This window comes from Aulostomus chinensis, chromosome 11 (genome assembly GCF_037954235.1).
Source record: "Aulostomus chinensis isolate RoL2024-O1b breed Wild chromosome 11, RoL_Achi_v1.0, whole genome shotgun sequence".
Classification (NCBI taxonomy): Eukaryota; Metazoa; Chordata; class Actinopteri; order Syngnathiformes; family Aulostomidae; genus Aulostomus; species Aulostomus chinensis.
In genome coordinates, this window is record NC_141330.1 from 3,227,313 (window position 1) to 3,241,616 (window position 14,304).

At 46.5% G+C, this 14,304-nt stretch overlaps 1 protein-coding gene and 1 pseudogene across 4 annotated transcripts in view; both read left to right on the plus strand.

Moving 5' to 3' along the window:
- Positions 1–14,304, plus strand: part of vwde (von Willebrand factor D and EGF domains) — a 33,135-nt gene that overhangs the window by 1,914 nt on the left and 16,917 nt on the right. For 2 of the 4 annotated variants that reach the window (XM_086217744.1, XM_086217746.1), the window contains exons 2-5: positions 1,451–1,641; positions 3,769–4,000; positions 12,007–12,081; positions 13,326–13,555. In XM_086217744.1, the coding sequence (XP_086073870.1) occupies positions 1,451–1,641; positions 3,769–4,000; positions 12,007–12,081; positions 13,326–13,555 (728 nt within the window). Of the gene's footprint in view, positions 1–537; positions 640–1,450; positions 1,642–3,768; positions 4,001–12,006; positions 12,082–13,325; positions 13,556–14,304 lie in introns of those variants that run through there. The other 2 variants (XM_086217745.1, XM_086217747.1) reach the window with 2 other exon arrangements.
- On the plus strand, positions 5,604–8,138 carry LOC147252861 (E3 ubiquitin/ISG15 ligase TRIM25-like; annotated as a pseudogene).

A 14,304-nucleotide genomic window follows, 5' to 3' on the forward strand; every position in this document is an offset into this window, starting at 1 on the left:
GGTTGTTGATTAGCTTCCTTGTTAATGTCTTCTTGTTGTTTGTCATCATCCAGGTTTTGGTCACAGATGTAAGAGGTTTGTTTCTTTTATTGACGGTTCTAATTATCACGCAGCAGTCAAACCGTTAAAGAGCTCTCATTTAACCTTTAACCTGACGGCCATTTTTCTTTCTCGCCACCTTAACAGTTTTAGGACTTCCTTCCCCTCTGCAAACTTTTAAAGAGGGTTTCCTTTCATTTACAGTTGTTTGTCCCTGAAATACCCCGAGGATTTGCTTTGGTTTGACCCGAATAAATCGCCGCCGTGAATTCACATTTGACCTTAGACCGGCAGGGATAAGATGGAATATCTCGGAAGTTTCTTCAATTGGGATGAAAATGAAAAAGCAAAGATTGCCGGGTATTTCCTCCTTGATGAAGTGACTCGTGCGAAACCACGTAAAATATGAACGTCAACAATCACATCCTGCTCGGAAACCCGCCGTGATTAATGCAGTTGTGTTTGGCTCCAGCTCAGGTCCCGTCAGGTCACCGAGGAGCCGGTTTTCTGGAAATCGATACCTCACAAGAATGTTTGAAACTCTTATTGACTCTTTATGAAACCTGAAGACGGCAGATGACATACCTGCATTCCCCCCTGGTGTGTGTGTGTGTGTGTGTGTGTGTGTGTGTGATGCCTTTCACAAGCATTCAAACAGTCAACAACCACGTGCTGTGTTATTATCATTATTATTATCCTTTATTTTTGGCATTTTTATTTCTTTCTTTGTCTCTTATTTTTTGTGCTCGTGTTCAGGTAATTTGCTAATCTACTCATTTCTCATTGAATAAAAAAATCAATAAATTAAGTGATATTTAGGTGTAGGGAAAAAAAAAGAGTTGGCAACAAACAAGACTTAGAATACCACTGAAAAATGGCAACACATTATTATTTTATTTTATTTTATTTTTTGAGGGCCAGAAAGGTCTAGAAACCTGAGCAGGTCCCGCCTGAGCACGAGAGTTAACTTGAGGGTTCCAGTACATGAAAAAGTCTCGCCGGCATAAAAGATGCGAAAGATTATTTTCTTTACCATCATTACTGCAAAGTACAGAAAGTATTATCGTAAATATTTGGTGTCATCAGCGATGCCGCTATTTTAAATGCTACTGTTTTTTTTCCTACCTGTAAGAATACACCATATTTTATAAGAGAATTTTTATGTTTTGCATATCCAATCAAAGCCGCAATTTCATGCGTTTCCTGTTCCGCGTAGAGACCTCTGTGCAGGGAACTGGAATCTTTTCATCAATAAGCTTTGAACATTTTTCTATCAAAGTTTATCTTGAAAACAGACAAACAGGAAAGTTAGGTGCACATGATTTGGCGTAGAGAAAGCTTTCCATGTATCGGTAGTGACAGTCTTGGTGTACATCCAGTGTTTCTCTTGTCTCTTTGGCTGTACTTACAGTTCTCCCTCCAGAGTGTGCGCCGGGCGGCCACGCAGTCCTCCAGAACCCCTACCGCAGCACCACCTTCAGCTCCAGCTGGCTGCAGCAGTCCGCCCTGCAGGACTTCATATGTGACCACTCTCTCACTCCAGGCTGGTACCAGTTTCAGATCTTTGACAAGCCGGCCAGCATGCCCACCCAGTGTGTGGAGGTACACTTCTTGCATTGTAGAATTTCTACAGCAAAATCTGATGATGTGGTGATGATAATTTAAATTTACAAAAGTAGAAGTCCCTCTCTACTGGGAAACCGTGTAAGTTACCGATTACAACGTTTTTGTGTTCATGGTTATGGTGCATCTACGAAAGATGTAGATTTTCTATTGTTCTCATGTGTTACTACACACATTTACACGTGTGAAAACGTAGCATTGGGAACAAAACTCCATTACCCAGAACCCCTCAGTCACACTGACACTTCCTGTGACAACTCTGATTGGTTGACATCACATGATACAGTGTGACGGCGTCAAGGATCAACAGAGTGGTAATGGCCGTTGAAATTCACAAAGCTGAGGTGGTGGTGAGTGTCATTCTCATACTTTAGCCGGAGCAAGGCTAGCCGTCCACGCTAGACCTTTAGCTTACAGCAAGCTAAGCTAATTCTTGCTGTAGCTTCATATCAGTCTGACGGACGTGGAAGCGGATCTTCTCGCGGGGGAACGTGGGCATTCCCAAACTTGTACTGTAGTGAAAAGGTCTAAAGTGCCGGTCAGTTGTTTTGAGCGTCACGCAACTCCTGTGAAATGACTGGTTTCATAATGGGATGTTGATCCGTTTGGTCTGATAAGAGCCTCATGGTGAAATTATTCATCCGTATTGAAGTCGGTGCAGCGGATGTCCTGTGCCCGCTGGTAATGAGTTGAATGAAAGTTATGTGAAGTCATTTGTCGAGGGCTCGAATGTTAATAACATTCATTGATACGAAAATATGATGTCATATCGCAGGGGGCCCCAAACATTTTCCCTCGGTGGGCCAAAACTAATTTCAGGCTGCGTGCTCAAAGCTAAGACGCATTGTGTTGCTGAAATGCCTCGTGTCCGTGCACCCTTGTGCCTCTCTGGCCTCCTGCACCAAGTGTTACCCTGCTACCTGATGACGTGACCAAACAGTAACCCATGGAGTTCCAACATAATGAAGAAGTATTCTTGCATCACAAAAACCAGCACCAACAGTGATTTACTGTGTAATTTTGAAAGTTATGTTACATTTGTGTTACGAGGCCGATTGTTTTTTGTTATTCTTGTGTTTGTTTGTTGCGGGGAGTTTGAGTAGAACCTCATGGTGGGCCTGATCTGGTCCTTGAGCCCCGTTTAGGCATCCCTGCATTGTTACTTTTTGACAACAGGGGAATGTTTGCTAGTCATGGAAGTCCTCTTCTGTATCACTGGTGTTACTTTTGCCTGTAAAAAAAAAAAAATTAAAGCGAAGTTTAAATTTGCCTTTCAAATCTTGCCACAAAATTAGCGGTAACGTGGAGTCCCAGTAGGTCCGGACTGTTTTCTGACTATGAACTCGGTTGAAGGTTATAAAATTCCCATGACCCCTGGAGATTCATTTTGTCTCCATCAATCCTTTTTATGTTCCGTTTTTAAAAAGTGCCCAGTCAGCGCTGGATGCAACGATGTGCAACTTGAATAATGTTTAATAACAAAGAACAATACATCAGTGTCCCTTCATTCCTGTGGAGAAAAGCCCTCGGTCCTCCAGTGTGTCTGATACAAGCCTGAATAAGTGTGCACTTGTGGACACACAGTTATCAGTGTGTCTTCATTTTTATGAAGGAGATTGCAAGAAGAGCTGGAATGTGTCTCATTTCCTGCGGGCGTCCCGCTGTGAGGAGCCTGCAGGATCCATCTGAAGTGTCAGCCTCCCTCTGCCTTCCCAGGCCATCGCTACTCTCCCTGGGTGATGGATATCCACAGGAGTGGGCGGAGGAAGGAAGAGAGGATCGCTGTGAACATGTGTTATATAATCAGACTGTAAATGGCTTGATTTGCCAGGCCAAGCATTTGGATTAACTCTGACAAGTGATATAAAGTACATTTATTAAAATATACACAGTTTTTAGTGTCCTTTTTACATCAGTGCAATGTTACAGCTCCCAGGCTGCTGTATTTGATGATGTATTTGGTGCACGTGCCTGTTTTATACCACCTGTTCTACCATTCTGAATCGTGTTTAGAATCGAAAGCGTGCCTCAGGTGTTCTGAATATGAATTCATTCCACCCTCCGTCAACGTAACTACAACCATGTTCGTGATTTCCGCACGTGCAGGTGAACCACTGTGGGACCCAGGCTCCGGTGTGGCTGTCTCTGGGTGAGGATGAGTCGCTGCCAGGCCCGCTGGAGGTCCGGCAGCTGACGGCCTGCGCCGCGTGGCAGTTCTTCCCCAGCGGCACCAAGGACTGCTGCCTGTTCCGTATCCCGGTTACGGTTCGCAACTGTGGAGATTTCTACGTTTACCTGCTGCAGCCGACTCAGGGGTGTATGGGATACTGCGCAGAGGGTACGTCAAAGCTGAAGCTTCTACTGCGATCTGTAACTGTGTCTGTTGCGTAATCCTCCTTTGATATAATGTCATACTACTACAAAAAGGGCTATGACAATTTCAAGACTGAACATCAACACAGGAGTCCCCCAAACCTCATGTATTTGACACACAGATAAGAACCATAAAAATTCAAACTGCATTTATTCATAGGAATTAAAAACAACAAGCAAACTTTAGGTGGCCATGCAGAAGACACTTCCAAATCTTTCCTGATTGTCCAGAGCGTCCAGACTGAGATGGGAATCTGATTTGAAACCGACTTCATCCTCCCTCCCAAAGTTGTTAGGATCAGATTTGCAAAAATCAGATTTAGTTTTTGGCTGTCTTGACTGTTTCAAATCCCTCTGGATACAACAAATATCTCTTCTGGGCCGGTAGTCTGAACGAGGCCTCAGTTCATTTCACGTGAAACCGTATATCCAGGCGGTGAAACCAACACAACGACAGGGCTCAACACAGTAAATTAGATTCCGTTTACATATGAAAATCAACGAAGATCCATGTCAACAAGTACCAGTGTACTTGTAAATTTACTAAAGCTGCTGAACAGAAGCTTTTCCCCATCTAGAATTGGCCATCATCAAATGACTTTTCCAGATTTTTCATGGCCGTGTGAACCCTGTAACTGTTGGAGAGACACTTCTGGATCAACATCATCTCAACGATAATGTGTTGGTTGGAAGCAGAAGTCCCTTTAAGATAATGTCAAACCTCAAATCATGACAACAGCAGTCCCTGGATACAGGACCCAGGTCAGTTTGAGAGATTTTATGAACCCATCAAGATACGTTTGGCCTGTCTGAACCTTCTTCTGACACAAAATGTCAAAGTTTATCTCAAATAATGAGGAAGACTCAGACATGCAGATCCAGAAAAGAAAAGAGACAAAAAGAAACCGAGCCAGAAAGCCTACATCAGGCTCTGAGCATCTTCTGATTGAAGACTGTCCCAGTGCTTCATTACTACATCAAGAGGTCCTGGAACTCAGAGGTGGCGGTGCTGCTCCAGCAGCTCAGGCGGTGAGCAAAGGTGGAGGGGATGGAGCTTTAAGTGTGGTAGCAGTTATTACATTTAGATTGTAAGTCAGGCAGTCAGTTTTCTGACAGTCTCTGTCTCTGTCTGTCTGTCTCTGTGAGTGAAGCGAAGGTGCGGTCACTTGTGCATTATCAGGATAACTGTCTGTGTGTGCCGCGGCTGTGAGGACAGGATGAAATATAAATGTGGCGTTTTGGGTTACAAAAAAATTAATTCAGTTTTTATCGCCCAATTCCGCGGTCGCGGAAATTATAGGGCCCTAGTCATGGGGGCAGTAGCCTAAGTAGAGAAGCGCAGCCTATCCCAGCTGCTACGGGAGGTGGGGTTCACCCTGGACAGGTCGGCAGTTCATCGCAGGGCCAACACAGAGAGACAAACAACCATTCACACTCAGAGTCACGCCTACGGTCAATTTAGAGAATCCAATTAGCCTGGTCCCCAATTGCATGTCTGTGGACGGTGGGAGGAAGCCGGAGTACCAGAGGGCACTCCCACAGGCACCACTGTGCTGCCTATTCTTCTTTTGATTCTTCTTCTTCTTATTATTATTACGATTATTAATCTCCAGGGTGAAAGTTCAGTGTTTGATGTATTGCTCCACCATGAACTGATCTCGAAAAGAACTTTGTCACATGACTTCCTGAAGGTTCTCTGACAGAAAAGTTTGAGGGCAAACTTCTCCCAGCTGCTCTGTGCAGGTACTTCCTTGTTCCCTCCCCTTTAGAACTGCAGTTTAAAGATGGATGGAACCAACAACATCCTCTGAGATCAGTCCTCCAACCACTTTCACTTTCTGTTAAATTGAAACTCAGAGAGTCGTCGCCACAGAGAGGAGAAATGGCTCAGAAAGGAGTTCAGCTTTACAGAGAAACCTTGTCCTGTTCCATCTGTCTGGATCTACTGGAGGATCCGGTCACTATTCCCTGTGGACACAGCTACTGCATGAGCTGTATTAAAGCCTGCTGGGATGAAGAGGAGGAGAAAACCAGCAGCTGCCCTCAGTGCAGGAAGAGCTTCATACGGAGGCCTGGCCCGGAGAAAAACCCCATGTTAGCAGCTTTAGTGGAGGAGCTGAAGAAGACTGGACTCCAAGCTGCTCCTGCTGGTCCCTGCTATGCTGGACCTGAAGACGTGGCCTGTGATTCCTGCTCTGGGAGGAAACTGAAAGCCTTCAAGTCCTGTCTGGTTTGTCTGGTCTCTTACTGCCAGGAACACCTGCAGCCTCACTTTGAATCCCCCGCCTTTCAAAAACACAAGCTGGTGGAACCCTCCAAGAAGCTGCAGGAGAACGTCTGCTCTCGTCATGACGAGGTGATGAAGATGTTCTGTCGTACCGATCAGCAGTGTATCTGTTCTCTCTGTGCTCTGTGGATGAACATCGAGGCCACGACGTCGTCTCAGCTGCTGCAGAAAGAACTGAGAGGCAGAAAGATCTGGAGGCCAGTCGACAAAGGATCCAGCAGGGAATCCTGGACAAAGAGAAAGATGTAGAGGTTCTTCAGCAGGAGGAGAAGAACATCAACGTCTCTGCTGAGAGAGCAGTGGAGCTCAGTGAGAAGATCTTCTCTGAGATGATCCGTCTGAGGGAGAAGAGAAGATCTGATGTGAACCAGCAGATCAGATCGCAGCAGGTAACTGAGGCGGGTCGAGTCAGAGAGCTTCAGGAGAATCTGGAGCAGGAGATCAGGGACCTGAAGAGGAGAGACGCCGAGCTGCAGCAGCTGTCACTCACTGACCATCACGCCCAGTTTCTCCAGCGTTTCCCCTCATTGTCACAACCCAGAGAATCTGGAGACTCGCCCAGCATCAGGATCCGTCGTTGCCGCTGCTTTGAGGGTGTGACAGCTGCTGTGTCAAACACCAGAGACAAACTACAGGACGTTCTGAGAGAGACGGAAACAAAGATCTCACTGATGGAGACTCAAGTGGAGGTTTTACTGCCAGAACCAGAACCCAAGACCAGAGCTGAGTTCCTAAAATAGTCACAAGAAATCACACTGGACCCAAACACAGCACACACACAGCTGGCGTTATCTGAGGGGAACAGAAAAATAAGAGTTCTGAGAGATCGTCAGCCTAATTCTAGACATCCAGACAGATTCAGTGTTTGGTGGCAGGTGCTGAGTAGAGAGGGTCTGACTGGACGGTGTTACTGGGAGGTGGAGGTTAATAGAGAAGGAGGAGATGTAGCAGTCGCATACAAGAACATCAGCAGAGGAGAAGATGAAAGTAGATTTGGATACAGTGACAAATCTTGGGCTTTATATTATTACAGTTAAAAATATCGATTCAGACACAACAGCGCCTCATCTGATGTCTCAGGTCCTTGGTCCTCCAGACTGGCAGTGTACCTGGATCACAGTGCAGGTGTTCTGTCCTTCTACAGCGTCTCCATGGAAACCATGACTCTCCTCCACAGAGTCCAGAGCACATTCACTCAGCCTCTACATGTTGGACTCCGCCTCTGTCATGTTGGAGGCAGAGCTGAGTTGATGGAGCTCCAACAGGTGGATGTCACTGACGATAGCAGCTGAGAATCTGTTCCTTCTTGTTGAGAGCTGACGTCCGTGGCGTTTCTGCTCCTCCCAGAGAACCCGCCAGCCACACCTCCAGTTCACTTCTAGTTCTTTCTCTCTTCTCCTGCTGCTGCTTTCATTGTTGACCCTCAGGCATGAAGGCCTTTGCTACTTCATCTAAAATTATCACGCACTTCAGAGGAAATTGGAATTCATTGTTAAATCCCAAGTCTCCACCTCATCTGCATCAGGCATGGACTGTCGCTCATGACCAGACCACACCCACAAGGTTATAGACCTCCGCCCTCCACCCGTCTGAGTTAATTATGGACTTTTCACTTGCAGATCTTAATTTGTTAGATCTGAGGTCAGCATAAATCATTTGGATGTTTGTGTGTCTTGTACCACTTTAATCCCGTGTTCAGGTGAAGAGGCTGAAATTCCAGCTCTGATGATGAACCTGGTTTATGATGAATTGTTTGGTTCTGTTCAGACCTGTAAAATGTTCTCTTACCGTTTCTCTAGAACTGAATCTCAACTAACGAGACTACAATAAAGTGTTGGAGCGACTTCCTGGATCCTGTGGTTACTTGTGCACCTCACCTCATGTCTTCCATGAGCTTTTTCACTTTCACCCAAATGTTTTTTTTTTGCCATCAAAGTTTCTGTTTTTATACTTCATCCACCATGAAGACAAAATGTTGTCTTTTCGTGAACATTGAGGATTTATCAATAGAGATTTTGCAGTGACTCTTTGTAGCACTTTTACACTGAACTATTCGTAATATAACAGTCTGAAAGGTTTGGTTTTGACTGGGCTACATATGTGGGAGGAGCTACTTTTAATAAGTTTTACAGTTTTTAAGAAGAACAGAGTGATGGCCATACAAATTATCGTCAGCAGTTGTGTGTGGCGAATCGAGAATATGGAGGGTTCAAGAATTCAGATTCTCCTCACTTTATTTCCTCATCGCTTGGACCAGCAGCAAGTATGAATACATAGCAGTTAATAATAATGATGAGATGTATTTGCAAGGAAAATACAGACAAGCAACAAATCCTATGAGTCAGAACTCTGGTGAAGTTAAAAAAAAATTGATTTGGCAGAAGTTTCTGTTTTTACTTCTTTTTTATTTCAACCATTTTTAACAACAAATTGTTAAAGACCATACTAACCTAATCCCCCCCTCCCCCCCCCCCAAAAAAAATCATCGCATGTCTAAGAACCTGCCAGAATGATCTTCAACTCCCACCTCCGGCAGAGCTTTGACCACATCCTGGGGGCAGTGGGGGATATTGAGTCAGAATGGACCCTGTTCTCCTCTGCCATTGTCGAGGTGGCTGTTGTGAGCTGTGGCCATAAGGCTGCTGGGGCTGGTCGCGGCGGTCAGGCTGAAGAAGGAGGCTTGCAGGGCAGGGTTTGCCTGTGGGTGTCCAGAAGCAGCCAACCGGTACCGGCAGGCCAAGCGGTGTGCAGCCATGGCACTCGCCAAGGCAAAACCTCGGGCGTGGGAGGAGTTTGGTGAGGACATGGAGAATGACTATCAATTGGCTCCTAAAAGGTTCTGGCAAGCGGTCTGTCGCCTCGGGGGGGAAGACGGCAACTTGTCCACACTGTTTACAGTGGGGATGGGAGACTGCTGATGTCAACTGGGGAGATAATTGGGTGGTGGAAGGAATACTTTGAGGAACTCCTCAATCCCACCAACACATACTCCATGGAGGAGACAGAGTTAAGGGAGTGCTTGGGAGGGAGGTCATCCAATCTCTGGGGCAGAAGTCGCAGAGGCAGTGAAACAACTCCGCAATGGCAGCACTCCGGGGGTGGATGAGATCCGCCCTGGGTATCTCAAGGCTCTGGATGTAGTGGGGCTGTCTTGGTTGACACGTCTCTGCAACATTGCGTGGACATCGGGGACGGTGCCTTTGGAGTGGCAGACCGGGGTGATGGTCCCCATCTTTAAGAAAGGGGACCAGAGGGTGTGTTCCAACTATTGGGGGATCACACTCCTCAGCCTCCCTGGAAAGGTCTACGCCAGGCTACAGGAGAGGAGAGAGGAGGGTCAGGGCGGTAGTCAAACCTCAGATTGAGGAGGAGCAGTGTGGTTTTCATCCTGGCCGTGGAACCATAGATCAACTCTTTACCCTCACTAAGGTGCTGGAGGGACCGTGGGAGTTTGCCCAACCAGTCCACATGTGTTTTGTGGATCTGGAGAAGGCTTCTGACTGTGTTCCCAGGAGCATCCTGTGGGGGGTACTCCAGGAGTATGGGGTGGATGGCCCCTTACAAAGGGCTGCTCAGTCTGACTACCGGAGGAGTGAGAGTCTGGTCCCCGTGGCTGGCAGTAAGTCAGACTTGTTCCCAGTGAGGGTTGGACTCTGCCAAGGCTGCCCTTTGTCACCGGTTCTGTTCATAACTTTTAGGGACAGAATTTCTAGGTGCAGCCGGATGGTGGAGGAAGGTGTCAAGTTTGGTGGCGGGAGGATTTTGTCTCTGCTTTTTGCAGATGACATGGTCCTCTTAGCTCAATCAAGCCATGACCTCCAGTTCGCCGCCGAATGTGCAGCGGCTGAGATGAGAATCAGCACCTCCAAGTCTGAGGCCATGGTCCTCAGCCGGAAAAGGGTGGTTTGCCCACTTCAGGTCAGGGGGGAGGTCCTACCTCAGGTGGAGGAGTTTAAGTATCTTGGGGTCTTGCTCATGAGTGAGGCTAGGATGGAGCGGGAGATTGACAGGCAGATCGGGGCGGCATCCGTGATGCAGATTTTGCTAAACCAGTCTGTTGTGGTGAAGAGGGAGCTTAGCCAAAAGGCGAGGTTCTCGATTTACCGGTCAATCTACGTTCCAACCCACACCTATGGTCATGAGCTTTGGGTAATGACCGAAAGATCAAGATCATGAATCCAAGCGGCCAAAATGAGTTTCCTCCTCAGGGTGGCTGGGCTCTCCCTTAGAGACAGGGTGAGAAGCTCAGTCATTCAGGAGGGACTCAGAGTAGAGCTGCTGCTCCTCTATGTCGAGAGGAGTCAGTGGAGGTGGTTCAGGCATCTAGTGAGGACGCCTCCCTCGGGAGGTGTTCCAGGCATGCCCAACCGGGAGGAGGCCTCGAGGCCGACCCAGGACACGCTGGAGGGATTATATCTCTGGGCTGGCCTGGGAACGCCTTAGAATTCTCCCGGAAGAGCTGGTGGACGTGGCTGGGGAGTGGACAGTCTGGGCTTCCTTGCTGAGGCTGCTGCCCCCACGACCCGGACCAACTGGATAAGTGGAGGAGGAGGACGACAACATTTCCATTTTATATCCAGTTTTTTAAAGTCTTTTATATTGACGTCCCTCCATGGCATCACTACAGTTGCACTATTCATGAACTCCTGTCGTCACACACACAGTTGGATTTTACATTTTTCTCTTACAAGCATCTTTTAATCTACATGTGCCTCTCAGTTGTGATTATTTGTTTTTATGAGTTGAAACAACCCTCGGACATTAGAAATTAATGAAGGCAAACTGCGACGTGTCGTACGTTTCTCATCTTTCCCCAGAAACGCTGCCATGTTGAGTAACGTCAAACTTCTCTGAGCTCTCAACTCCACGCCATCTCAGAGGAAGGAAGCTCCTAGTTACTCATGAGCGCACTACAAGTGCCATGGCAGGAGAGTGTGATTGCTCACTTCTGCTGTGTAATGTTGTACATCTGCTCAACGGCAGATTTCGTGACTCTGTTCCTCCTTGACAACCTTCTTTTGCATACATAGAAGATGAGAAAAAAGCAACTTGTTACAGGGAAAATTTTAAGGTAACTCTTGAAGCCTCAGTGTGGTGTGCAGAGATCCAGAGGTGAGGATAACTTGAGGATTAATTTACTAAAAACTAAAAAAAAAAAAGTCATTATCTGTGTCTTTCTTGACAAAAAGTGTAAAGCAGCTGCTGTTAATAAAATATGCTTGGGTGTCATGTGCCATAAATTTGCCAACTTCTAAACCATTTAATGTACTTTGTAAACTAAATTACAGAAGCTGTGATTTTTTTTAGTTATATCTTAATTTTTTAATTAGTGCTAGATAGATTATATGCCGTAATTGTATTATATACCGGCAGCATTTTGACAACATTTTTCGGGCTGCGGTTCTCAACCTCTCAGGTAGCTTACCAGGGTGCCCCATCTCACGTATCTCCTTTAACTTATGTCTGGTGTCACTGTACTTATGTAGGATTGAAAGTGAACTGAATTGAGGATGTGTTGATATCATGCATGTGCACATTAGTGCCCAGAAACGTCGTCCTGATGTTGGAAAATATCACACCCGAGGTTTAAGAGTGCTGCTTCCTCTCCTTCCTCTGCATCGACGTGTTCATGAACACAGCCTGAACTGGTTTCTAATTACGTTTCTCTCCTTTTCTTTTAACAGAAATGTCGGACACTTTGCCCGTGATGTCGCTGACCTGCGGCCCGGACGAGGTGCACGTCGACGGAGCATGTAAACGTGAGGAGCCTGTTGCTGTGTTTATGGCTGGTGCTTGTCTCCTCATGTTAGGTCAAACACCAAAACAATCAGGGGGTCAGGGAGTTGCCACGCAGTCAGGAATGCACCGCTGGCCCCCTTGCTGCTCCTCGTAATGAGCTGAGCATGTGTCCTGGTGTCCGCTGGGCCTCGTTTCCATAGCGACAGCCCTCAGCCAGGTCGTGAATTATGCCAAAGCAGAGGAAGCTGGCAGAGGGACGGATTGATAAGTCGTGGATGGAAAATCATCTTTGGGATTTAACGATGTCCGACCTGCTTCTCACAAGCTGGCCTAAATGTTGCGTTCGCTGCTCCCATCACCATTTACTGCAGTCGTTGGTTAAAACCAAGTGTTTTGTGGTAGCAGAAACCTTCACAAAGTGGCGCCTTCTCCCTTTTTCCCCCAAGATTTTAGCCAAGTCTTCATAAGTTATGTTTAAGTTTGTAACTGTGATAGTAAACAAAAGAAGATGAATGGATCCCACATACTGAACCTGGGTTAGGGTTAGGGTTACCCGTGTGCACAGCTTTGCGACACCAATTCTGATTGCGCCTCTGTAGTTTTTTTCACAGTCAAAACAGCAGCATTTAGTGTGACGTAAAAACATGGCTGTCACGTTTGATGCCAATGATAAAAGTCTGTCTAAACTCTCGTGCTGAGGCAGCATTGTGCCGACTTTGTGAGCAAATGAGCAAACTGCTGAAATGAGGGGGGTCTCTTTAAAAGGAGTGTCATGGGACCTTTGGGGACCACAAGGTCTGGCTCATTAGTAGAGATAAAGGATGGGGTTTAGATCGGGGCTTTGTGCTGGAAAACCTGGTTCTTCTACACCAAACTGGAAAAGTCATTCCAATGTGTCAAAGGACGCTGTCTTGTTTGAATGGGAAACAACCGTCTCCCCAAGTGTTGACATAAAGTTGGAAAGGTCCTTGAGCGCAGTACATTTACAACAAAGTACAACGATATGGACTAAACCATAAGGAATGAGGCCAATCCAGTTGGTGAACAAGGCGTCCAAATACTTGCCAATAGAGGCCAAACAAGCTGGAGGAGCTGAATGAAGCATGTAGGTGGAGGTTTTAAAGTCTTGAAACAAACTTTCCATTTTGATTCAATTTGATTTTTGACATGTTTTGTTTTGGGCAGCTGCCTTCTTTTCCACCTCTGTTGCATGACTTCAATCTGGGTTTTAATCCATCAACTCTTTCTGCTTCGTCCCCGTCAGCCAAGCAACCTCCCCCTCCATCGGTGCCTGTGATTGTCTCGGAGGTGACGGGGAACACTGTGTACTTGAAGTGCAGCTTTGAGAGCCGCTCCAACAGCTCCTTAGGTTATGTGGTGGCCTGGTCCCGCTTCTCCCCTCAGGGCATAAAAGAGGAGCTGAAACAGGAGACCACCATCCAGACCGCCGCCTTCATCGAGCTGGACGGCTTCAACCTCCGTCTGGGGGACAAGGTGCTGATGCTGTGATTCTACAGGATCCTTGTCCTGTCATAGATCAGTTCAAGTTGAAACACCGAGTTTAGGCAGACCACTAACATGCCAGTAGCAGCCCTACATGTGTAAAATGCTGAAGCTAGTTGAAGACCATTTGAGATGACATGAACTCAGGTATGACAACATGACTTGCTGTGTCATCACACGCTACAGGTGTGCATCACCTGCTCTCCTGAGAAAACAAGTAGGGACTTCATATGACTTGCTGTTACTTAGCTTTACACCTCAACCTGCCACTGTTTAATGACCCGTTTTAAGTAAAATAGATGATAAAGCAGGCTGTGCTTTCAGGCTGCCTGGTGATTGACAAGTCCCTACCCAAGCAACCAATCAGGTCAAAATGCCAAAAGCCGAACTCAAGGCTTCAAAACAGTGAGAGCTATGTTGTGCTTGCTACCTCCACGCCTTTTATATAGACTATCAGTAACCCTAGGGAAGGCAAGCTCACAGTCAGAGTCAGGGCTAACTGGCTAGTGTTAGACTTTTGTTTGTAATATAATAATGTCTATAATATTAGCGCTTGGCTAACAAAGATCCTCTTTTTAAACGTTCTTGATGATTGTCACATTCAGTAAATGATGTTGCACAAGAATGAGTCTCAAAACCCAGAGACAAGTCAGCGTTGTTGTACGTCCACGTCTCTCGTCTAGAAGGCAGTGTCTCCTGTTAAAAGCCTGAATTCCTGTCTGTGGGTGACACAAACCTCA